General features: G+C 41.4%; 1 protein-coding gene across 2 annotated transcripts in view; it reads left to right on the top strand.

The window, feature by feature from the left end:
• Positions 1–26,539, top strand: part of MGAT4A (alpha-1,3-mannosyl-glycoprotein 4-beta-N-acetylglucosaminyltransferase A) — an 89,738-nt gene that overhangs the window by 46,680 nt on the left and 16,519 nt on the right. For both annotated transcript variants that reach the window (XM_076359276.1, XM_076359285.1), the window contains exons 6-12: positions 12,959–13,005; positions 13,604–13,717; positions 14,331–14,406; positions 15,846–15,960; positions 24,641–24,771; positions 25,422–25,529; positions 25,942–26,135. In XM_076359276.1, the coding sequence (XP_076215391.1) occupies positions 12,959–13,005; positions 13,604–13,717; positions 14,331–14,406; positions 15,846–15,960; positions 24,641–24,771; positions 25,422–25,529; positions 25,942–26,135 (785 nt within the window). The remainder of the gene's footprint in view (positions 1–12,958; positions 13,006–13,603; positions 13,718–14,330; positions 14,407–15,845; positions 15,961–24,640; positions 24,772–25,421; positions 25,530–25,941; positions 26,136–26,539) is intronic.

Here is a 26,539-nt window from a genome sequence, read left to right as displayed (position 1 = left end):
TGCTACGCCACCTGGACACTCACAAGTCTATGGGGCCGGATGGGATCCACCCAAGGGTGCTGAGGGAGCTGGCGGAGGAGTTTGCCAAGCCGCTCTCCATCATTTATCAGCAGTCCTGGTTGACGGGGGAGGTCCCGGACGACTGGAGGCTTGCCAATGTGACACCCATCTACAAGAAGGGCCGGAGGAAGGATCCAGGGAACTACAGGCCTGTCAGCCTGACCTCGGTGCCGGGGAAGATTATGGAGCGGTTCATCTTGAGGGCGCTCACAAGGCATGAGCGGGACAACCAGGGGATGAGGCCCAGCCAGCACGGGTTCATGAGAGGCAGGTCCTGCTTGACCAACCTGGTCTCCTTCTATGACTAGGTGACTCGCCTAGTGGATGAGGGAAAGGCTGTGGATGTGGTCTACCTGGACTTCAGTAAGGCCTTTGACACCGTCTCCCACAGCATTCTCCTCGAGAAGCTGGCGGCTCACGGCTTAGACAGGTGTACTCTGCGCTGGGTAAAAAACTGGCTGGGCGGCCGGGCCCAGAGAGTTGTGGTGAATGGAGTTCAATCCAGTTGGCGTCCGGTCATGAGCGGTGTTCCCCAGGGCTCAGTTTTGGGGCCGGTCTTGTTCAATCTCTTTATCGATGATCTGGATGAGGGGATTGAGTGCACCCTCAGAAAGTTTGCAGACGACCCCAAGTTGGGCGGGAGTGTTGATCTGCTCGAGGGTGGGAAGGCTCTGCAGAGGGACCTGGACAGGCTGGATCGATGGGCCCAGGCCAACTGTATGAGGTTCAACAAGGCCAAGTGCCGGGTCCTGCCCTTTGGCCACAACAACCCCATGCAGCGCTACAGGCTTGGGGAAGAGTGGCTGGAAAGCTGCCTGTCGGAAAAGGACCTGGGGGTGTTAGTCGACAGCCGGCTGAACATGAGCTGGCAGTGTGCCCGGGCGGCCAAGAAGGCCAATGGCATCCTGGCCTGTATCAGAACTAGTGTGGCCAGCAGGAGTAGGGAAGTGATTGTGCCCCTGTACTCGGCCCTGGTGAGGCCGCACCTCGAATACTGTGTTCCGTTTTGGGCCCCTCACTACAAGAAGGACATTGAGGTGCTGGAGCGTGTGCAGAGAAGGGCAACGAGGCTGGTGAGGGGTCTGGAGAACAAGTCTTCTGAGGAGCGGCTGAGGGAACTGGGGTTGTTTAGCCTGGAGAAAAGGAGGCTGAGGGGAGACCTCATCGCTCTCTACAACTCCCTGAAAGGAGGTTGTAGTGAGGTGGGTGTCGGTCTCTTCTCCCAAGTAACAAGTGATAGGACGAGAGGAAATGGCCTCAAGTTGCGCCAGGGGAGGTTTAGATTGGACGTGAGGAAAAATTTCTTTACTGAAAGAGTGGTGAAACATTGGAACAGGCTGCCCAGGGAAGTGGTGGAGTCCCCATCCCTGGAGGTATTTAAAAGACGTGTAGATGAGGCGCTTAGGGACATGGTTTAGTGGACATGGTGGTGTTGGGTTGATGGTTGGACTCGATGATCTCAGAGGTCTTTTCCAACCTTAATGATTCTATGATCCTATGATTCTAATTCATTTAGGCTAGAGAAACTTGCATGTCTTGAATATCTTTTACTGTCACCGTGTCATCTCTTTATATAAGCAGTGGCTGCTAAATTAAAAGATGTTGATCTCCAATAGTGTTTTCTCTGTCCTCCTTTTGTGGAGAATCTTTTTTTCTTTATTATTTCTTTGGAAAAGTTTCTGTACTGGTTGGGTCAGCATGACAAGCACCCAGTAAGGCACCATCCTGTGTGCTGGTATGAACAAAGCCTAGCAAATTAAGCACTGAGTGCACATACTGGGTCAAACTTTGCTGAACCTGTTTTGCATGTATTAACATTAGAGTGCAATATGGAAAACTTCTCCAGCAGAATAAACATGCCTGTATTTTCACCTCTTCTTGCTCTGAGCCTGAATTATAGATGTCTTTGATCAGCAGATCTCTTGGTAGAAAACAAAGGAATATTTTGTCTCTCTTGCTGTCAACTCAGATGTATTCGTATCATCCTGGCTACAGAGATGTTCCAATCTTTCCATTAATTGTTGAAAATGAGCCGCTCCTTCCTGGAGCTGCCCTGCAGACTGTATTCCTAGTCCTCAAAAGATCTGACTGCACATCTCAAGTTGGAGAAAGACCGGTAGATCTTAGCATATACATAGATATGTATATAATATATATATTTCTTTAAAAAGAAATCAAAGCTAGACAAGGCTGTTGTGCCAAATGATACATTATCTTCACCAGGTAATTTTAAAGGCCTACACAGATGGTAGCCTTTGTTTTGGACATCTCACTCAAAACTGATCAGGATGAACACAGCTTCAAGATATACTGCCAACTCTTATATCTGGAAGGGTAGCTTGGCCTGTCAGTGAGCATTTGAGATATTTAAGCTGCTGTTGAAATCCCCGCTTCTTTGGCGTCTAAGCTTTGGTACCCAAAGAGTATGGGCTGCTGATATGGGGCACCATCATAGAATTTTACACTCCTCTTTTCATGGCAGTGACTGGCAAAGTTTTTACATGGGATTAAACCAATGATAAAAATCTTCCTTAGCTCTCAGAAAAGATCCTTGACGGGATTTGAAAACTTCAATGTACCTGAGACAAATTTAGTATCTCAGCACAAAGATAAAATTCAGGATTGTGCTCTTTTCTCAAGCCCTAGACTTGAATGACTGAAATGCTTCTCTATCTATAAGATACCTCCTGAGATGCACCTGGACCACGGTAACTATCTGATGCTTCTGGTAAGGGAACATCACTGTTAATAGGCAGAGTTGTGTCTGATCTCTTTGGTAACATCTAGTGTATTTGTGAGATGGAAAGTGACAGTAATAATCTTATTTCAGAAACATTGTAGCAGGTGACTTCATACCTGGATGATTGACTGAATTGACATTTTGAGTTTTGGACAACACTGTCAAATTTTGCTGCTGTGGTCTGCCTTGGCCTAAAGATAACGAGAGCAAATTCCTTCTGTCCTCCAAATAAAGAACACATATCATAGAAGGGTGCTTTTGACTGTACACAGCAACTACCTATCTTCTTCTGGAAAACAAACCACCTAGACCTTTTCAATGATTTACAGGCTCACCCAAGGACAAGAAGAAGCTTCCCCAGGTTGCCAGGCCACATATTCTGCTTTCTTTCAGACTCTACAAACCAGGCTTCATCTGTAATATGCACAAAACTAGTAGAAGGCTGTATGACCGTATGACACTAACATAGCTTACATCTGAATGTCCTGTTTTGAATTGTCCCCCCCCTTTTTTTTTTGTTTTTGTTCTGGCTGGCCTTAAAAGCTAAACTTGTTCTCTGATGTGGTGCTGTGCTTCACAGCACAATCTGTATGGACATATGCCTTCACGATTGCAGGGCACGAGGGTAGGGAGAAATGAGAGTGGAGTGATACAAGAATGTATTTGTATTCCTGCTATTGCTGCCAAAGGCTTTGCATTGTGAAACTCTGTCCTGAACTGAATTGGGTTAATCACAGAAATGACTGGAGAGGGAAAGATATTTCTTACCTGTGTGGGAGCGTGGGGACTTTCAGTAAGGGAGGGATGAAGTCATTAGCTCATGTAGGACACAGAGGCTACCTTTTGCTTATGTAACATTAGAGGGCTATGTTATGACAGTATTCTGCATTCCTGTTTTTTGCTTTGCATCTTCTTCTCATGTTCCCTGTATTTAACTTGAACTTGCTGCTTCAGATCTGAAAGCAGACACTGTATTCCTGAAAATAATTTTTTTCAGCTGCATTTGTTGAACTCTTAACAGATGTCATTACCTTTTTCCACAGGCTTTATTTATATCCGTACACTATTGCAACCACTGGAAACCACTACTGCACTTTTATTCCTTAGGGCTTTTTCTTCACTGCATAAATATCCAAAAATAGGTCCAAATGCCACTTTAATGGCAGCTTTTTCCTATGTGAATTTTAATGCCTTCTATATAGGTAATTATATTCATAGGTACTTTCACCATTTCAAGGCAAATATATGTTTGCTTTGCCTTTTCTGGAGGCTGTTCAATTTTGCATTGTTTGTTATTATTTGAAATACATTGTAAAATTATTCCACCCCTATTCTACAGTGATGATGAAAGATCAAATAAAACTGTAGAAATTAGTAAGCAATGAAATGACCACGCTTTGCAGATTAACATGGTTGTTTCTCAGGGATTTTTTTCTTTTTTTGGAAGATGTTCTTGAATAAGTTAAGACTTACTTATAGTAGATTTCATTTAAGAATCTGGATAATCTAACAGTCTAGATAAACCACACTGTTTAGAATGTACTGTACAGTTAATGTCTGAATTTTCCCCCTCTTTTCCTGTAGCTTCTCTTCTTGAATTTGTAGTATTTTGATATTCTGCATCTTAATTTCCTTTCCTAGTGGCTTGTGAAAAAAAAATCTTTGGAATTTTAGTGCCATCTTTGCTTCTATTTTCACTTCTCTTCTTAAAACTGACTCTTTTTGCAACTAAAATAGAAATTTAATCCAAACAGAGGTTTGGTCTGTTAAGGCAAGATCCGAGATTCAGACAATCACTGAGATTGGAAGGGACCTCTAGAAGATCATCTAGTCCAACCCCCTTGCTCAAAGCAGAGTCAGCTGCTGAAAACTTGTACCTTTTACAGAGCATTTCAGTATCTATATTGAAAATTACAGCTTTAAAAAAAGCTAAGGTTGCAAATCAAACTTCCAGAACAAGAAGATGCTACAGTTACATTGTTTGTGCACTGTATCATGGCATTCCATCATGTTTTACTTGCTTTTTTGTAGTTTGGGGTTGTTTTTCTTTTTCCATCCCATTTGGAGAACCTAATGTGAAAACGAAGTTTTTCACTAGCCAGGTGCCAATGTTGACGCATACAGTTTAATTTTTCATGGCAGCTGCCATTCTGTAGCACTTTATATTGCCAAAGTCCAGTGTTTAGCACTTCTGATCATGTCAGGTGGACAAGTCATGGGAATTGAAATAAGAGTAGTGCTTAGTGGCAAACTAAGGGAAACTTAATTTGTAATGTAACCGGTATCACTGCATAAGTTGTTGCAGGAGGGGCGAGATGGGAAATAAAAGCAGGGACAGGAATCCGATACTTTACAATGGAATGTAGATGTCTGAACTTCAAGGCTATTTTTGTTTCTTCTAGCAGTACCATGTCTTGTTGGTACTGCTGGAGTACAAGACCGTGTCTTGTACAGTCTGATGCAAAGTGTTTGTGCGCTTGCTCTGCCTGTGTGTCAGCCTGGCTCCAGCCCTGTTTGGACTCACTGTCTTGCTCGTTTAGATTTTACATATGTGGATTAGAACCGATTCTCAGTTTGACATGGTGATACAGGTGCAATCTAGTTACTGCAAAATGAAATTAAGAGGCAAAATCTAAACCAAAGACTATTTTTCACTTGGTACGTAGCTAAATTGTGGACCTTGTTGCTGCTGGATATTGTGAAATGCAAGTGAGTAAATGGGTTCTGAAATGAATCAGGAAAATTCACAAAGACCGGATCCAGGAGGAGCTATTGAATATAATGGTATGGATACCAGTCAGGCCTAGGAATTATAAACTGTTGATTACCAAGAACTGGGAGGTATATGAAGGGAAGGAGGGTTCATTCTGTACATACCCTCTTTATTGCACTCTACACTGCACTGGTGCGGCCACACCTCAAGCAGTGTGTGCAGTTTTGGGCACCTCAATATAAGGACATCAAACTGTTAGTGTGTCCAGAAGAGGGCGACGAAGGTGTCCTCAAGGGCAAAACTTACGAGGAGCAGCTGAGGTCACTTGGCTTGTTCAGCTTGGAGAAGAGAAGGCTGAGGGGTGACCTCATCACAGTCTACAACTTCCTCAAGGGGGGCAGCGGAGGGGGAGGTGCTGATCTCCTCTCTCTGGTGACCAGTGATAGGACACGAGGAAATGGAATGAAGCTGCGTCAGGGGAAGTTTAGGTTGGACGTTAGGAAAAGGTTCTTCACTGAGAGGCTGGTTGGTCACTGGAACAGGCTCCCCAGGGAAGTGGTCACAGCACCAAGCCTGTCAGAGTTCAAGGAGTGTCTAGAAGATGCTTTTAGTCATATGGTTTAGTTTTAGGCAGTCCTGCGAGGAGCAGGGAGTTGAGCTCCATGATCCTTATGGGTCCCTTCCAACTTGAGATATTCTATGATTCTATGGTTGCACCTTTTTTTTTCTATGCACCTGCTACTGGCTAAGACAGTAGATAGACCTTTGGTCTTAAATGCCGTGGTTTTCCTTGCATTTTGAGAAACAGTTCACCTTCTGTCATTCTTGAAGGTATGAAGTAGGTAGGATTTAACAGTATGAAAGGGTTGATTCTTAAAACTAGAAATCTTGGTTTTGTCTGACAGTTGGCTAGCTGTTAATCAGAACTTTCTAACCTCTTGTTTTGTCTACTAGCTAATATATTCTACTACTTTGCTATGCGCGCACTCACTCATAAAAATCAATAAAAAAGATTGGAAAGTTCATTGCTGCTCTGGTTCTTTGTGTGTTTGTTATGAATAGCAATGTTTGTTCAGGCAAACCTTAGAATAATTGCAAATTTGAAATGCAGCCTCATCTAAACTAGAGAAGGTACTTTAGAGAATTGTAGGGCAGCATCTTATAAAAACTGAGGAAATTTAAAAACTTATTTCACTGACAGTCTGAAACTTTAGTTTGTTCCACAATGGACTCTCAGTTTTCTTTTAGAGAGATTCATCAAAGCACTCTATATGTGTGTCTCATCAAAATTGCTGATGCAAGGAGTTAAACCTTAGACATTGCCATGTTCACAGACTTAGAAACTCCATAGAGTTCATAAGCTAAAATCTTCTTTTCTTGCTGAAAGTTTAGATAGGCTCAAGGGGATGCTGGCGAGGTACCTTGAAGAGGAGTCTACTGGGGAATATTAAATACACAAAATCACATCTGTCTCAGGAAGTAACCCGAATTGAAGGCAGTCAGAGCGTGGATGGTAGCAGGAGGGAGTATTGTGTATGCTTGTCCTGTTCTTATTCTTTGCTATGTATCTGTTCATGGCTGCCGCTGCTGGAAGCCAGATGCTGAGCTGGATCAATGTTTGGTCTGATCTGGTATGAATGAAAAAAGGAGGATGTCTCGCTCCAAGTGTTCTTGCTTTCTCTCAGAGATCAGTAATTTCATATGACTAGGAAGAAAGAACAGGCAGAAAGATTTGAACTGCTGATATTGAAATAACCACCCCTACTCATGCCTTTCATTAGTTCCCAGAGATCCACCTAACAGGACAAACTTGTTTGTAAGGCTCCATGTGATTCATTGATAAGATGCATCTTTGTGGCTGGCACTGTTAACTCTTTGGTTGTGCCTATCACAATTTTGCATTTAATCGCTTGAAAAGGATTAGTTCTTAAAATGTTCATTTTTGCTTCTTTTTCTTGGATCCCTTTTTCTTGTAAGCTGTAGCCTTACAGGTTGTGCTGCTTTGGTTGGGATCACCAGTGACATTTCCTTTCAATAGTTGCAAGCAGCACTGATACCACGAAACACAATTTAAGTTCATCATAGCTGCCCCAAAGTCAACCTGGTATCTACCAGATGATCTTTACTGAAGCCTGAAGAACAGTTACACTTTGCCTTTCATGGATGACTTCCTTTTGATTAATCTGGACTTGTCTTGTCCTGTTTAAGGTTCTTGGAGAAGACAAGGGTATTACTCCTTCGTGTTATACATAGTTCATAATTACTTTCAGCTGTCTTGTGTCCTGCAGGTTGGTAAAGAGGACCTTAGGTCTTATTTTGTCAAGGCAGTAAATGCTTTCTTCCTCAAAAATGGGGAATAGATTTTGGTCAATAATAGATATTTTTTTTCTGTCACTTTTCAGTTACTAGCTGAATTTATTGATACTGCGTGGAAGATCCTTAGGTTAGAGCAGTTATCTGGTTATTTTAGATTTCCTTCCATTGCTACCCTGCAAAGTCTTCTGTATAGTTAACTCTTCCCTTGGGTATAGTTACAGCTTGATCAAATTTATTGCATATTCTCATATTTATTTCATGAGATTGTGTGAAATAACTTAAAAGTGCCACTTTCCTGGGACATGTCGACAGCTGAAGGGTGTTGGCAAAGGTGCCACTTATTGTTAGGCTGGGTAACAAGAGGAGTTGGTTGCCTCTGGAAGTTCTGATGTGGAAAGATGGCAGTCAACCTGCTATCCTGAGGGGAAGAGTTTGGTGTTGAAATCCTGGTTCTGAATCTCAGATGCTGCTGGTAGATATAAATGCAACTGCTTATTTAGAAATAATGGCAGGGTATCAAGTTTTTAGTGCATTTGCTCATGTGAAAAATGGTGTCAACTCTTTTAATCTCAATGTTCTTTTTCATTCTAAAAGTGGCATCTCCTCTTGCACTATGCTGATGCAGTGATTGTTGATTCAGAAGGAAGGTGGCCTGCTAAACCATAGAATCATAGAATAGTTTGGGTTGGAAGGGACCTGCGGTATTTGCCATATCTCGTATTCAGTGCAGCTAGACCAGACCATCTTGACTTTGTGTAACAGCAGCACAGATTACAATATGAGGTTGGAAGTCTACAGGCTACATCTCTTTAATGTGAAGCTATTGTGATTGCAGCTCTAACTGGAAATCTGCCAACCTTTTGCGTGAAGGACACAAACAAATAAGGGGAAGTAGGGAAAAAACCCCTCTTATTCCAGTCTTCCTTTTTTTTCTGATTGTCGTGCGTTCTGTATAAGTGTGTAAGGTCTTAAAAGCACTAGCAAGGTTTCATGGTGTATCTGCAAAATAGGTCAGAACTCTAAGTTCACTCTAAGGAGACTTGCACTAAGTCACAGGCTTGTGACCAAATATATGCTTCCAATTGCGATGAAGTTTGGCATTTATTTTAATCTCTGGAATACTGTGTAGAAACTAGCTGTGTTTCTGATCTGTGTGTGTATGTATATACATTTTTTTTTTATATATATAAAAATCTTGCATTTTTTCTGTGCAATTACAGTATGGACTGTAACAAGTATTTGAGTTATGAATGCTAGACTGGGTAATTGAAATTTGGCGTGTCAACTGGAAATTCAAATTGTTTGTCTTTTTCCTATGCTGACTAAACAACAATTTCTGTATTTTTAATGTTTAAAAGGTTTTTAAAAAAGAAAAGAAAAAAGAAATGTTTCCGTTAAAGATGGATATACTAAAATTATTCTTAGGTAGTCACTAGGTCACTGATTTGCAACTGTTACACACAGCAGAAAAAGTTACGTCTTAAACTCTGTTCCAGTAATAAACTGTGCGTGAACAATCCATATGTGTATTTAAAGAGTTAGTGATATATCAAGGTCCATATGGACCTGTGAGTCTGCTTGTGTGGAACTCACTGCTGGATGAGTAAGTGAACACCTTATCTGCTTCTCAGAACTTCTGTCCAGCATTATGAAGAAAATATGTATGAAAAATTTATGATAAATGCTTTCTACTCACATGTTCTTGTAGTATTTAGAACCTGCTTTTGGAAGAAATCCACTGTTGTCCTTCTTGGAAAAGCGTGTGTCACTGGCATTATGTTGGATTTCATAAAAATAAATCTTTAAAAATAGGAATGGTGATTTTTAAGATCAAAGGGTAAGCACCTTTATCAAACAAGATTAGTGGTTCTATAGAAATGCTTGGGAGGGATTTATTCTCTGTGTGTATAATCCTTTAATGATACTCTGCATTACAAATTCATCAGAAAAAGCATGAACTGTTCCTTTGTTTCCAACATTTCAAAGGCAGCTATTTCTGCAGAATCCTCATGAGCCGCCAGGATCTGGGTTGATTTATAGACTGTAAATTTTCTTTTGAAAACTGGTAAATAGTATGTCAAATTATTAGATTAGTAAGTATAATTTTGGGCTTAGCGACCATGAAATGATAGAATTCTCGCTTCTTGGTGAAGTAAGGAGGGGGGGCAGCAAAACCACAACCATGGACTTCCGGAGGGCGGACTTTGGCCTGTTCAGGACGTTGGTTGAGAGAGTCCCGTGGGAGACGGTCCTGAAGGGCAAAAGGGTCCAGGAAGGCTGGACGATCTTCAAGAAGGAAGTCTTAAAGGCGCAGGAGCAGGCTGTCCCTGTACGCCGTAAGAAGAACGGGCGGGGAAGACGACCGGCCTGGCTGAACGGGGAGCTCTTGCTGGGACTCAGGAAAAAAAGGAGAGTTTACCGCTTGTGGAAGAAGGGGCAGGCGACTCAAGAAGAGTACAGGGATCTCGTTAGGTCGTGCAGAGAGGAAATGAGAAAGGCAAAAGCCCAGCTAGAACGCAATCTGGCCGCTGTCGTTAAAGACAACAAAAAAAGTTTTTACAAATATATTAATGACAAGAAGAGAGCCAAGGAGAATCTCCATCCTTTATTGGATGCAGGGGGGAACATTGTCACCGAGGATGAGGAGAAGGCTGAGGTACTCAATGCCTTCTTTGCCTCAGTCTTTAACAGGCAGACCAGTTATCCTCAGGGTACTCGGCCCCCCGAGCTGGAAGACGGGGACGGCGAGCAGGATGAACCCCCCATAATCCAAGAGGAAGCAGTCAACGACCTGCTACGCCACCTGGACATTCAGAAGTCTATGGGGCCGGATGGGATCCACCCGAGGGTGCTGAGGGAGCTGGCGGAGGTGCTCGCCAAGCCGCTCTCCATCATTTATCAGCAGTCCTGGTTGACGGGGGAGGTCCCGGATGACTGGAGGCTTGCCAATGTGACGCCCATCTACAAGAAGGGCCGGAAGGAGGATCCGGGGAACTACAGGCCTGTCAGCCTGACCTTGGTGCCGGGGAAGATGATGGAGCGGTTCATCTTGAGGGCGCTCACAAGGCATGAGCGGGACAACCAGGGGATGAGGCCCAGCCAGCACGGGTTCATGAGAGGCAGGTCCTGCTTGACCAACCTGGTCTCCTTCTATGACTAGGTGACTCGCCTAGTGGATGAGGGAAAGGCTGTGGATGTGGTCTACCTGGACTTCAGTAAGGCCTTTGACACCGTCTCCCACAGCATTCTCCTCGAGAAGCTGGCGGCTCACGGCTTAGACAGGTGTACTCTGCGCTGGGTCAAAAACTGGCTGGACGGCCGGGCCCAGAGAGTTGTCGTGAATGGAGTCAAATCCAGTTGGCGGCCGGTCACGAGCGGTGCTCCCCAGGGCTCAGTACTGGGGCCGGTCTTGTTTAATATCTTTATCGATGATCTGGATGAGGGGATTGAGTGCACCCTCAGTAAGTTTGCAGACGACACCAAGTTGGGTGGGAGCGTTGACCTGCTGGAGGGTAGGAAGGCTCTGCAGAGGGACCTGGACAGGCTGGATCGATGGGCCCAGGCCAACTGTATGAGATTCAACAAGGCCAAGTGCCGGGTCCTGCCCTTTGGCCACAACAACCCCATGCAGCGCTACAGGCTTGGGGAAGAGTGGCTGGAAAGCTGCCCAGCAGAGAAGGACCTGGGGGTGTTGGTTGACAGCCGGCTGAACATGAGCCGGCAGTGTGCCCAGGCGGCCAAGAAGGCCAATGGCATCCTGGCCTGTATCAGAACTAGTGTGGCCAGCAGGAGTAGGGAAGTGATTGTGCCCCTGTACTCGGCACTGGTGAGGCCGCACCTCGAATACTGTGTTCCGTTTTGGGCCCCTCACTACAAGAAGGACGTCGAGGTGCTGGAGCGTGTCCAGAGAAGGGCAACGAGGCTGGTGAGGGGTCTGGAGCACAAGTCTTCTGAGGAGCGGCTGAGGGAACTGGGGTTGTTTAGCCTGGAGAAAAGGAGGCTGAGGGGAGACCTCATCGCTCTCTACAACTCCCTGCAAGGAGGTTGTAGCGAGGTGGGTGTTGGTCTCTTCTCCCAAGTAACTAGTGACAGGACGAGAGGAAATGGCCTCAAGTTGCGCCAGGGGAGGTTTAGATTGGACGTGAGGAAAAATGTCTTTACTGAAAGAGTGGTTAAGCATTGGAACAGGCTGCCCAGGGAAGTGGTTGAGTCCCCATCCCTGGAAGTATTTAAAAGACGAGTAGATGAGGCATGGTTTAGGGACATGGTGGTGTTGGGTTGACGGTTGGACTCGATGATCTTAGAGGTCTTTTCCAACCTCAATGATTCTATGATTCTATAACAAAGATTAGGATTTTCAGTCACAGTTACGAATTCACAAACTCTCTTTTCCTGGAATGCATGTGTATGATCAAGTGAATAGGTTGAATAATTGGCCAGTTCTGGCAAGTTAGGTGATTTAGACTTTTGCGGAATGTCACGATTTATAGTTTAACCAACAAGGAATTTTTAGAATCTGTGCATCTTTAAGAACCAGGCAATTGATAGGATTGATAGTCCCTCAAATTTAATCTCTGATGCAAAAACCCAACCCTGGTCAGGAAAACAGCATGTTCATTGCTGTCTGTGGTTGGGGCATCCACGCTTTAAATGCAAAGTTTAGGAGGTGTATTTTTGAAAGAAGAGTGTGTGTTCAGTGCCCTGTTTTCCATAAAGCTTTCCTTGGTAATATTTTCATATGTATTATTATTATTATTATTATTATTATTATTATTATTATTATATAACAATAATACAAAGTTCTTCCTACACAAACGCTCAGTGATCATTTTGTCATTAAGAGCATGAGTGGTTGCAAGAAAATACCAACAGTTGGATTAGAACTGTCTGTTAAAAGCAGATATGAGGCAAATATTATTCCCCTCTGTTTACAAAAAAATTGTTTCTTCTCCCATTAGACATAAGACAGTTACATGTGTGATGTGTTCCTATATTACTCAAATATCTTACATGCTGAAATTGGTTTTTCAAGTACAGCTACCTCCACTGTTTATTTTACTGGGTTTTTTAAAGTACAGCTCCAAAACTGTTAAGTATTCTATTTGTTTTTTGTGTTTGTTTTTTTCCAGACTGATCTTGATTATGTTAACAGTGTTGTTGCAAGCCTGGAAAAAGAGTAAGTTGTAGTTTTAATCGGGAACTTCTTAGCTTATTGGTGGGTTTGCTTTTTATTTTTCCCAAATCAGGTTGTGATAAGTAATAAAAAGTATTCTGGAAATAGGAGATCATGCACTTTTGTTTCTTGGGGGTTTGGGCTTTTCAACAACAGAGTAATAGATGACAAATCACTTAATGGCAGTGATTCAGTCAGTTAAATTGTAAAACAATAAATGGGGTTAAATTATTTGGTGCAACATAAACAGATGGGATTGGTTTAACATGAATGGAAATTTGTGACATCTGTGTTAGGGCCTTGTATTCCATATGCTCAAAGAGAACTATAGAAAAAAAATCACTGGGTTCTGAAAAAAAGAAAGGCAAAAGAGGTGTTTAGAATCTAGTTAGAATTCTGATTGTTGGGCAAGAGGTTATACTGCTCTGAAGAAGATGCTAACGAAAACAATGTATTTTTTATATACTACTTTTATTTTACATGCCTCATTTGAATAAGTCGTTATTGTAACAAGGCGTAATAACTGTACCAACAGAAAGCAAGGAGGAAGTCTACAGAACTCAGAATCTCTCATGTGACTTTAGGATGTTTCTATTGACAGGTTTTCTACAGAGATCAATTCTGGCTTGGTGGAAGTAATAGCCCCTCCTGCAACTTACTATCCTGACTTGACAAACTTGAAAGAGACATTTGGAGACTCAAAAGAGAGAGTGAGGTTAGTTTATTTCCCCAGATCTTTTCCCATCTCGTCCCACACCCACACTTTTGTTGTTTATGAAATGGCAAGTGGGATGTGAATTCTTGAAATGTTTTCTTACTGTAATTCTTGAAAGTGTGGGGATGCTAAAAGTGCTCTGTGAATCCATCTCATTCCTATCTGCATGCTGTTCCGTGCATGATCAGAGCCTAATGCTATGCTTGGTTGAATTCATTTAGTGTTAAATTTTGGGAGGAGAACTGAGACTTGATATACTTTTTTTGCTGTATGTAGACTTTTTTGTTTACTGTTTTTCTTCCTGAAATACAGTGTAAAACCCAGTAATTCCTGCTGAATTACCATTTAAAATGCACGTGTTTTTAGTGAAATGTCAGGTAGTTTTCACAAAATCAGATTCAAGTTAAAGCAGTTTTATGTCTGTATTAAACCATAAGGCGAAAGCTTTGTTCCTTTTTTTCAGAGAGAGGATTTCCTGAGCAAACAATGCCAAAAGCAGCTGTCCTAACATTTCACTAATATGTATCATTGTTCATAGTGAGATTTACTTTGCATTGCCATGTGTACTGAAATAACTTTTTTCATAATCCTTAAGCTTTTAATTTCATTTCAGATGGAGAACAAAACAAAACTTGGATTATTGTTTTCTTATGATGTATGCCCAGAAAAAGGGGGTTTATTACATTCAGGTAAATTTCTCTTCTTTGTTTTGAGACAAGTTTTCAAATGAGTCTCCAGAAATTATGCTGTTGGACACATCAGAAGGACCTACGCAGAACAGAGATAACTTGATTCCATAGTTGAAGGAGGGCATTAAGTATGGAGGTTATGGTATATGGGGAAGTAATTTGTGGAGGACAGTCTCTGAAGTAGAAAGTAATTTGTCCTGTGAAACTTACTTTATCTTAAGATGCTTAGTAAAAAAAGTGAAGGAATGCAGACAGCTTAACTACCGTTTTTTCCTTGTCCCCCAAATGAGTTACTGTTGAGTCATCTAGGCAAAAAACACCAACATAGTTTTGAGTGGAAATCGAGCTAAAATCCATTTTTACTTTCTTTTGAAGGCAAGTGCAGCATCACTTTAATATGACTGTGTTGTATAGATATGTTTTCAATGTGTTGCTAGACTTGTTTTCTTTTTTCTTTTTTAAAGAGGTTTTCAAGAACAGAGTTAAGCAATTCTTCTTAAATTTAATTTAGCTCAGAATTGTTCCTATCGTGTCTTGCTGCTTTGAAGTAGAAGCCTTACCTACAGGTATTGCAGATTTAGTGAGTAACTGCGCTTATGATCTATATTTAGAGTTTGGGACTGTGTCCTTTGGGTATAAAGCCCCACTCATCTCATCTAGTTATTACAAAGCTATGCTGACTGCTCTTGGAGAGCTGTTGGAGACTCAGCTCTCCTGGAAGCTGCACAGTCAATAACGTGAGACAGTCTTTTTGAAACTAGGCAGTCGCACAAATATTAGTACCAGAACAAGGGGGGGGAGCATAAATGCACAGGGAGAAAGGACAGCAGAAGCAGGATCCTTAAAGCAGTGGCCTGCACTTAATATGAATTAAAGGCATTGTAGCGCCACATCTTGGCGGTTCTGCTGCCCGGACTAGATGATTAGTTTGGAATATGTTCTTCTGTTGGACAGCTAAAGCCAGGTGAAATGGATCCCACCTCTGTAGACGTGTCTCTTAGCTTCTTGTCTCAGAGGAGAAATTCTTTCGGTGATGTTAGGTGCATGAGTAAAGAAAGTCACGTTTGTGTACAAATAATACAGATATTCTACTTGTTCTACTGATGATGTCACTTAGTCTAACTTTATTTCATGGATGATTTTTCTCTGAAGAGAGAAGCTAGAAAAGCAATGTTCTGAAGTAGTAAGCTGAGTTACATTTGTGAATTCTTACTACAGAAAGATTCTGCATTAGTGCTCCACAACTAGACAGACTGTGATCCCTACAATAGTTATTCTTGGCTATAGCATCTAGGTTTTATAGCAGCTCTTGCATTAGAAATATATGGCTATGTGTTAGCAATATATTACAAATCAGTATTTCCTATCTGTACTTTTTCCTATTGCTTTGCTGGTGCTTTTTTTTAATTTATGTTGATATCGCTGCTGCCTTCCTCTAGCTTGAAGATGACATCGTTGTCAAGCAGAATTATTTCAGCACAATAAAAAATTTTGCACTTCAGCTCGCTTCTGAAGATTGGATGATTCTAGAATTTTCTCAGCTGGGTTTCATTGGTAAGAAAAAGTTCACTTTAGTAGTTTGAAAGAACACATTCATCCTCAGACTCCGTGAATTAATAGTGATCTGACTTCAAAGCTATCTTCTTTGTACTGGAAATAGACCAAGAAGTAGAAATTAATTGGCTTTTTTAGGAATTCTGGTTTAACTCGTGGGTTGGTGTTTTTTTTTTTTTCCAGTTGTTTCATACGCTTTTGTATGACTGAGGCAAACTCAAACTGTTGGAAAAGAGGGCATTTTTATAACCAAAAGTTAATTAATTTATAAAAATACTAACAGTTGAACTGCAAGGAATGACTTTAAATTTAGCTGCCATTAAAACAAAAATGTCATTAAAACACAGCTGACTGAAGTAAAAGAAAAAAAGCATGAAAACTAACTCCACCTGAAACAACTTCGTTGGTGTCTGTGCCAAAATTTCCAAGAATCAGCAGGCATCAGTTTGTGTTGGTTGCAAAGCCTGTTCTATTGCTACCTTTCTACTCCATCAAGGAGAAGTTGTGACAGTCTGCTCCTTCTTAGGTGTAGTTTGAGTCTATCTGTCATTTACAGTGAACAACAGTGAGAGAAGCTAATGCAGCATCTCGGGCTGTTGTGAATTGACTACCAGGGTCCTGTTGAAATTACTTTATGGTTCTTTGCTCTTACACTAACATGTTTTTATTGAGAGGTATTAGACTTAACAGAAAAGCAATGAAAGAGAAGTTTTGAAGGGATTTTACAAATCAAAAGGTTATTTCATTACTGCAGTGATGTGTCATAATCTGTTTAAAAGCGCTAAGCTGGAGATATGCAAGGAAAAAATCAAAAGCTAAGTCAGACTGTGGAGATTCCTGTATGTAGTCAACACAAATGATTCCAGTGCAAAGGCTGTAAGTTGAGCTCAGAACAGGAAGAAAATCCTACATGTAACAGATAAAGTGCTGTCCTGAGTTCTGTCATTCTCTTGGAAATTCTTGTTGTTCTCTTGTTTTTAGTTTGGATCTACTTTCCAGAGAACGGCTTCATTTTTAGCTCAGTGACCCATAATGGTAGCACTGAGAACTGAGAATGTTGGCACTGTGTGAATGGCGAGTACTATCCTGTTTCTAGCTCAGCATCAGGTGTGCTGCTGAGGCAATAGTTTCCTGAATTTCAGGGTCTCAGAGTTTCACTGAGTAGAAAGGAAAACAGTAGTTATCTCCTAAACGTGCTATGTTAGGGTACAAAATGGTACTTCGTACATTTGCCTGTCAGCCTAACCTATAGAAACAATGGAGAGGAGAGGAAACGGGCAGAGGGAAGTCTCCTTACCTATCTGACCACCACGTAACCGATCTGCTTGGTTGCCTTGGGCTACCAACAGAGATGCACTGTTGCTGAAATAGTTCTGGGACTGGTTTTGTGGCCTCAGAGGTGGAAGGAAGAAACAGGAAATGGAGCTGCCTATTCTGGAGAAATAAGCGTTTAAATAATTTACTGGAGCTTTTGCCCTAAATAGACTTCTCTCTTCTGTTGGGGAGCCCCTTGCAATTCTCTGCAATTCTGTGGCTGCAGAGGCTGGTTGAATACCAGCATCTGATTAGGCTTTGTTTCAACTTTTGAACAGTTAAATTGTGGGCTTAACTGGGGTTAGAGTTTTAGCTCCAGTCCTAATTGCACTTTAAATGTAAATTCTGTATGAAGTTCCTGGGCTAGAGAAATAATTTACATTCATTCTACATTTGCTTAATTTAGTAGTAGAGCGTACGCGCTTACAAATTGCAGTTTTGTAAGACTGGCATGTCAAAATGGACATAAAACCAACTTACAGTTTAGGACGTGCACTGTCTACCCCATGCAGATGTATTTCAGATCACTTACTATTTGTGTATTTGTGTATTTCACACCACTTTCTGTTCTCAGTGCTGCTATAGAGGGCACAGTATCTAAGCCAGAAGGGGTAGGTAGATAGTTCTTAATACTGAGATTTGGCTTAATCACCTGCACAACTGTTTAAAAATATTTTAAAGTTGTTTTTCTACACTGTCTATGTACTTTTTTTCAGTGTAGGCTCTGAAATAATTGTAGTTAAATTTAGTTGTTAGCTCCTGATGCTTGCTCCCTGTTCTTTGTTCCCTGTATCATATTTGCTTGCCTCCTTTTAATTAGATGGTATCAGTAGAATGCCAGATGCATTTAGCTATGGCTACACATCTTAATGTTGCTTTTCTACCTAGAAAATGAAATTAGATTTTTTCTTCCAATTTAGCTACTTATCCTGCTTTTAAGTTTTGAGAGAAAAATTAGTATTCATGAAAGTGACTAAAACTTCTGGTTTTGAGACACATTGGTGTGCTGTAACCACATATTGCATAGAAATTTTTTGCAAGTAATGTAGATTTGCCTCATCCCTGCTATCCCTTTATGGATCTTGATGCAGACTGATACTAAGGTAATTTGGTAATGTGGATAGCTGTGGAGAAGAGAAAAAGTAGCTGTTTGTAACTGGGGATGAGTTTTATGTGTTGATGTCTTAAGAGAGAAAGTAGATCACTGAATTGCCTAGATGCTACTGATTTAGAAATAATCTCTAAAAAGGAGGCGTGTAGCTGATTTGCTGTAAGCTATTGGAAACCTGTATCAGCTGGTAAAAATGTTTTTTGTCATAGTGTATTTCTGAACTGAAAATCTAATTTATGCAAGTACTACATGAGGAAGTGGCAAACGCAGCTGTTTAGGCTGACAGCAGGATGATAGAATTCTGTCACCTCTACCACAAAGCAGAAGTTGCTTCCTTTGTTTTTTTTTTTTAATACTGAAAGCATAGTCTTAAGTGCTGTCAAGTATCTAATAAATAATGGGTGAGATGTGTGCTGTTTCCCTAAGAAGCTCTGTGGAAGGAGATGTATCTTTTGCTCTTCTGGATTCTGGTTTGCACTGTGGTCCCTGACACGACACAGGAAAGTCCTACTAGCTTTTATGAGAAGTACTGATTTGTCTTCCAACTGCCTGTGAGCTGAAGTGTTTTCCAGAGGATCTGGAATACTCTGCGCTGTAGCTATAATGCCAGCTGTCACGAACTTCTTTAATGGAGCAGTCTGAAATCAGCCTTTTGGTTGTCTTATACAGTTCCTCTGAATCTTACTGCGCCCTGATGTTTTAAGGCCTGTTGTTCTGATTATTTTAAGTTGTTCTGATTACAGTTTTGCTCAAGCTGTCCACATAGTTGAAGTTTGGAGAAGAGTAGATCAAGTCAAATATTTGAGATTTAAATAACTTCAAAGAGGTTCTGGTTTTAATGCCAGTAATTTGCATATCATTAACAGGGAAAGCATTGAAAGACTTCAACTATAGTTAGAATATGTGCTTGTAGGTATAAAATTATTGTTGGTGTAGACTGAATACATTTAATGATGCTTATGCGGAAGAATGAAAATGAATGATTTAGATACTTGCAGTTCAGAGAACTGTAGAAAACAAAGTTTTTCATTTTGTGTGTGTCTTGTACTTGCCAACAAAATACTGAGAGGGCCAGAATAGTTCATTAAGGATAGCATTTAAATGGACTGAAAATCAGACAGAAGTCTTGGCAGGGCACAATAAATAGCAGAAAATGTTCCACAATATCTTTTTTTTCAGTCCTGGCTCTCATTTTTATCAATATAGATAAATAATATGGAGGAAATCTTCCACATTTTGTAAATCTCTAGGGATTTATGGAGCAAGATTTTACCTTTGAGTCTTAATTATTTTGGATTTTGAAGTTTCTTTCCAAGGGTAGGTTGTATGCACTCAGAATCTGAAACCTCTGAAATTTTGTCAGCAGAGTCTCCTCGATTTATGTCTGTTCTCCTGCACTGTACAAAGTGCATGAACATGGTGCAAGATGAGCCATTGCTTCAATTCTTTCACATTGTCTTCTGGTTTGAGGCAGTGCATGTTGACTGCAGTTTTTGCTTAGGTCTCTGGCTTGATGACTTTTGACTGCATATTGGGGATGGCCAGTGGGCAATCTATAGGCTGGATTTGGATGGCAGCTCCATGGCTCACAGTGCTTTCCTCACCTGCAGCTGCATGGGGGGCCACAGGACTGCAGGACCTTGGCAAATGCTGCTTCTTGTTCTTGGGCTATGGCTATGCCCTAGGGAAGCCAGGCTGCTGCTACCCTTGCTCAGGAGAGGCTAGGCAAGGGCTTGGCTGATTTGGATTCAGAGGGGCTGGGGTGTCGGATCTGTGGAGTAGGAGTTGTACTGGGGCTGCTTTCCATCACAAGGAGTAGCTGTGGACAGTCAGGGGTCCAGAGCTTTGAAGACCTGTTTTACCAGGGGTTTCACTGCAGAGGCCTGTTTTTGAGCTGGGGTAGGAAGGGTTCTGGGGGAGAAAAGGGGGACATTGATCCATGGCAGTACTGCTGTGCTGTGCTGGTGGTGTCCTGAGACAGAATTGACAGATGAGGGATGCTGTGTTATACTGAAGGGCAAGGAGCTGGGGCAGAGCTGTGCCAAGCTGGGTGTGGAAGGCGGTGACAGCATTTCAGCCAGTAGTGTCTGGATGTCTGTCCTTGGTTACTGAAGGGAGACGAGGGCTTGTCTTGGGAGCAGGCTGTTGCCTGTTCATCTTCGCTCCAGTGATCATTACGAATTCAAGTGAGAAGGCTTTGCCTGCACTGTTGAACCCTTCCACGATGCTGGGCAGTGTAATGTAGAGAGGCCAGTTGGGTCTGAAGATGCTAGTGCAGGTACAGCCAGCTGATGCTTAGCTAGCATATTCTGACTAGTTGCAGTTGGATGTATTAGGGTTTGGGTTTTGTTTTTTTTTCCTCTCCCCCCTGCCCCAGTGCATCCTGTGACATCACCATGTTAACTAGATTATTCCCTAGGTCCGGGGTGGTTGACTGCATGGTTGACAGTGGTATGCCAATCCAGGCCTAGAGGAAAGTGCCTCTGGGCCTAGACAAGTTTGCCATATGGAAGTAAATAATTTGTTTGTTCCTATCCTGTTTCTATTTTAGGTAAAATTAGGGTAACTTAAATTAGGGAAAAGAGTAAATTCCTACTCTTACCTTTAGTCTTGTTCTCTGCTTATTTCATTGTAGGTAAGGATCCTGTACCTTAATGTTCAGGTTTTAAGTGACATGGTCTGTGAGTGTGTTTTCACCATAGATGACAACTGAAGACTGTAATCCTTGTGCTCTTCAGAAGATGAGCTAGTCAAAGGAAAAAATGTACAGTGTGGTTCTATTGCTCTGTCCTTGGGTAGAAGAAAAGGATTCCAGAGCAGCATGACTGTGTATGCCTCCCAGAAGAGGATAAACTCTCTCTTCAGTCAGTCTCTTTCCACTGAGATTGGAGCAATAATGTGGGGATATTTTTGTCTTCTGAGTTGCATGGTATTGCGCATCTCTCTGACACCACATGGAAAGGTCCACTTCCTATGGAAGCAGGCATGACTGACAGACTACCTCAGCAGGTGTCATCTAGAAATGATGGTTTCAGTCCCATAAACATCCCAGAAACATCTGATTAGTCCCATTTTTCAGCTGGTGTTTGATTAGGGTTTCTCATATTTTTCTCTTCTCCTGCCCTATGCTATTGAAAGCAGTAGGCAGAGATGAATCACCAGGAAAATTGGGAGCCCATTTAGTTGGAAGTGTGACAAGCTGAAAGAGCTGTTATTCTGCATGAATATTTTACACAACATTATACAAATCATATGATTGTTTCCTACCCATTTTTAAATATTTACTTCCACAAATAATGTTAAACAATATGACAACAATATAGTGTGTAAATAGTAACAATATACTAATAAAAATCGTAACATCTTTCTTATGTCTTTAAAGAAGAAGGCTTTGCAGTTGTCCCTAGTTTAGTAGGAGTTGTCCCTTGTTTAGTGGGAGCTTCAAATTTTAGTTACAGAATATTTTCAAGTGGAGATGCCTATTTGAGGACCTCATTGCAACAAGCACCTACAAGTGATGTCAATGTTTTTGCTTTATAAACAGCCAAATGAAAGGTTTTTGTAAGGGACAACTTTGATTTAGCAGTGTCAGGTAAGTTAATGTCTTACCACGTTTACTTCTCCATCCCACTGTGTGAATGGTCTGCTTTATGAATATAGCATCATTCCAACAGATGAAATAATTGGGACTTCTGTCAGATGCTTCTTCTGTGTTTATTGCACTGCATCATGATGTAGCCTTGCTCAGACCTCTCCAAACTCATCTCAGAATTCCAAAATAAGTATTATTTCATTGGCTATGTTCTTATCCAATTTCATACAAGTCATAAGGGAATGAGATCGCATCAGACCTGTTTTCTGGAAAGGACGAGGCCCTTTAGGTCATCTCCTAAGTATGTATCCTCTTTTTGAGGAAATAAAGGATCTTGCAATTCGAGATCCTGGCATTCTCAAAGCCAATCTCCACATATGAGAGTGATACCTGGCAGTGTCAGAGCACACATAACAGGGCTCCTGCAACTTTGATGCTTTCCCTTAAAAATGTCCTCGTTGCTAATATATGTAAGCTAACAACCTGGCATTCTATATCTACTCTGAGATGTTGTATAATGTGCTAGGCTCAGTCACTTGTTTCAGTAGAGAAGTTTTCCATCCCTGTTACAACAGGGATTTGAACTCCCAGCTCCTTGGGGTTTTTTTTATGCTGCCTTGAGATAATCTTCTATGAATTACAGACTTCATTGAGCGTCAAAAGAAAGAGAAGTAACTGAATGTCTGGCTCTGAGTGATAGTCCACATGTACATTCACAGTGGAAGTGTATGTTCCTAATCACTTAAGACTAGAAAACTTTTTACCTTCTGTGTAGTACTGGTTCAGGGTGATACTTCAGGTATATCCTCTCTTCGGTTTATATAAATGCGAACGTCCTCCTTAATGGCTAAATAAGGTAGACTGCTTGCACCACTTCTTCATTTCCGCTCAGCCACCTGCTCAAGTAGAGTGCTACACTGCTGATGGTGTTTAAGCTTCATATAAAACGTTGTTCCCTATTTGTTTGTCATCCAGACTATACAGCTCCTTAGTGGCCTTTCCGAAGAATTTTGTCCTCTTGTAGATGAGAACCAAATCCCGTTTTCTGTTGAGTGTGGGAAGTGTTTTTGCCACCTCAGAGAGGAACCTGTTCTTGATATCTACTCCGGCTGTTCTTCCTAAGTGTAGAAGGAGAAAATATTAGGACCTCTACCACTTGTGGAACTTGTTATTTAAAAAGCCTATGAAGGCCTCATAGATTACAAGTGGAAAAAAAACATTTCACATGCCTAAGTGCTGTGTATTAGTGTGTTGTACAGAACTCCCAAGTGTGGACAGACAGAAGACTTGCATTGGAGAAGAGCTTCTATTGGACTCTGATCCATTAGTGCACACGTGCCCCAAGAGCTCATGCCTGTCTAAGTCAGCACTGCCCACATCTCAGCACCATCTGCAGAACTGAATCACTTCGGCCAGTGTCCTCCTAAGAGATTCATTATCATGTAATGTCTTTCTCCCTTGCCTACTCCATTGTAGCCTAGAAAAGTAGAGGCAGACTTAATCTGCAAACCTGATGATGTTTTCTGAATTTGCCCTCAAATCTGGAACTGCCTTTGGGAGTTTAGCTGGCCCTCAGTCCCTGGTACAAGCACTTGTTGTCAGTCTGTCTTCAGCCTTGGGCTGCCCCACTCCCAGTTACCTGTTGGTCCTGGTAGCCGTGTCTTCATACAAGGCACCTTTCTTAAGTGCTGCATTCAGTTTAACAAAATAGCCCAGTAGATTGGCCACCTTTCTCTTCAGACACCTGGGCTGGCAGTGAAGTGCATTCCACAACCATGGAAAGAGTTGCTCTTGTTGATAGTAAATAGACTTTCTTCATCAACGGTAAGTTTTCTTCTTTTGCCAAGGCCTCCTTTAAGCCTCACAGTTTGCAGGGTCCCCAAGAATCCTGTAGCACAGCGCCACCCAGAAGTCCATCTGTACTTGACCCAGCAGTGTGCTGTCTTGGAAGTCCCAAAGTCATGGCAGTACTCGGTGAAGAAGTTCTGCAGTTTCTGTTTGTGGGAGGGACTTAGACTTTCTGCTAGGCAGCTGACTGCTTTGAGTGTGGCTAGTTGGAAATGCTGTCAGTATGAGTTTGCTGATGGCCTATGCATTTCAGAAAAAACTCCCGTCGCTGCTATGTGATATCTCTCTTTTTTTTTAAGTTGTGTTGTCTCTGGTTATGTTCTAGTAGCTTCCTTCTTTCCCTTTGATTTTTCTACAGTGAAGGATCTGGAGTTAGTGGTAGGTGTTCCATCTCTGCTTTTTGTACCTGCAAAAGCTGCAATTGTGTGACTGGGCAGATAACACTTGTGACAGCTCCTTGTCTCAGATGCTTGAAGCTTTCACATGGCATGGACAATAATAGGCACGAATCCATAACTGTTCTTTCTCTATTTTTGCAGACTGACAGTTTCTGTTCTTAAGGAGACTGTGTTGTAGTATACATTGAATACTTTGATAGCACCAAGATATATTACGAGTTCTTGTTTGAATAGTTGTTTTACTTAGTTTTGCATAGCTGAAAGGTATGGAGCTTTTAATAACATTGAGATTTCAAGTTGTTCATTGCTAACGTTTCTTGTCTTGGCACAAACTTATCGTCTATTGTCTCACTGATTTCAAAAGACAATGTTATCTTCAATCTAAAATAACTCCAGTTATTCTTAATGTCATCACAGGTAAAATGTTCCAGTCTCCAGATATCACTCTTATTGTAGAGTTCATATTTATGTTTTATAAGGAGAAACCTATTGATTGGCTCCTGGACCATATCCTCTGGGTGAAAGTGTGTAACCCTGAGAAAGATGCTGTAAGTTTGTTTTTATTATAAAGCTTCTAAAATGTTTTCATGATGGTGAATGAGTTGGTATTGGTGAGCTGGAGGCTAGCATACTTACTGTGTAGTATGGTTACTGCATGTCCTGAAAGAGTTTTTCTTCCTTCCTACCAAGATTTTAATCTCAAAAAGAACTTTGGAGAGACAGTTCTCAGAGGCATTATAACTGTTATTGTTTCAGATTTTGGAGATGGATGCAGTAGGATGAAAAGCAAAAGTCTAGTTAGTTTCTGTGTGTAACAGTTCTAAAATAAACTCATTCACATAACCCACACTGAGGCTCTGCAGAATGCCACTGCTTGGATAGCAGTTATAGAGAAGGTTCCGAATGGGGAATAAACTTTGGATTTTGGTCCTTCATTTCTCAAGTAGCAGCCTTGCTGAAAGACTGAATCAAGAGGTTCCATGCAAGAACCTTGAACAGTGTTATATTTGCACAGCAGTCTTAGTAGATTTCTGGAATGAAAACAAGAACAACTGGATAAATAGGTCTGGGTTCTTGCTGAGTCTTTTTGGTTCATGTAACATCACGTACGTGCACTAAAAACTCAGCAACCTTGTGTTGGTTTTACTAATGTGATTTTTTTTTTTTTAAACCCCTCCCCTCCCCCCCCCCATTTCAGAAACATTGTGATCGGCAGAAATCTAACCTACGGATACGCTTCAGGCCTTCTCTTTTCCAGCATGTTGGCCTCCACTCCTCTCTAGCAGGGAAGATCCAGAAACTCACAGTTAGTAGCTAAAGTTTTCCTTCCTTTCCAGAACAGGCTGATTAAATGAAAAACTTTGTAGCCTTTGAGAAAACAGGCATTTTCTTGTTGTCTGGCATTTTCAAGCATGTTGTATGTTACTCCAGTTGGAATGAAATCTGATTTAAACTGGTTACTATCAAGTATAAGAAGTGCTAATCTCAGCTTATTTTTGTGGATTTTTGCTAGGGGATATTTTTTCTAATTTTTTTTACTTTCATGGCATGTTCATCTTCATCTTATTAATCAGTACAAGATCTGATACACCCAAAAATGAGTAATGCATTCATTTTCCATTTGATGCAAGTGTTTGTTTTAAGTGTAACCACTTGGGAAAAGAACATAATAAAACAGGTTGTCTGACCAGCATGATGTTTGTCTTTCTTTCAATTAGGATAAAGACTTCCTGAAACCGTTACTGCATAAAATCCACGTGAATCCACCTGCAGAGGTTTCGACATCTTTAAAAGTCTACCAAGGGCATACGCTAGAAAAAACCTACGTAGGGGAAGATTTTTTCTGGGCTGTCACACCAGTTGCTGGGGATTATATTCTATTTAAATTTGACAAGCCAGTCAATGTAGAAAGGTTAGTAATTATTTGCCTTTGGTCTCATATCTAAAGCTGCTTGTTTGCCAAGAATGCTTGAAGATAGAATTTGGGGCTATCATAAACTAAAGTGAAATGATGTAGGGTCTTTGGAGTTCAGCTGAAACTCATCATTAGTGTCTTCCCTCTAATTCTTTTACTACTGTAAATTTTGTCTTGCTCTTTTTTTTTTTTTTAAATTTAATCCAGAGCCTTTTCGATAAGTGAAATTCAAAACCAGTGCTTCTCTGGCAGTTCATAAGAGAATTTAAAAGAAACCAATTTGATTCTATTTGTATTTGGTTGGTCTGCTTCTAATTACAGAGCAATTGTACAGCATGGTGTGTGGTACAGTATGTTGTGCCCTGCAGCCTCGGTCCCTTGATTGTCCAGATCAGAAATCT

This window comes from Aptenodytes patagonicus, chromosome 1 (genome assembly GCF_965638725.1).
Source record: "Aptenodytes patagonicus chromosome 1, bAptPat1.pri.cur, whole genome shotgun sequence".
Classification (NCBI taxonomy): domain Eukaryota; kingdom Metazoa; phylum Chordata; class Aves; order Sphenisciformes; family Spheniscidae; genus Aptenodytes; species Aptenodytes patagonicus.
The sequence above is the reverse complement of the archived record's forward strand: the minus strand, read 5'-3'. Positions and strand labels throughout refer to the sequence as shown.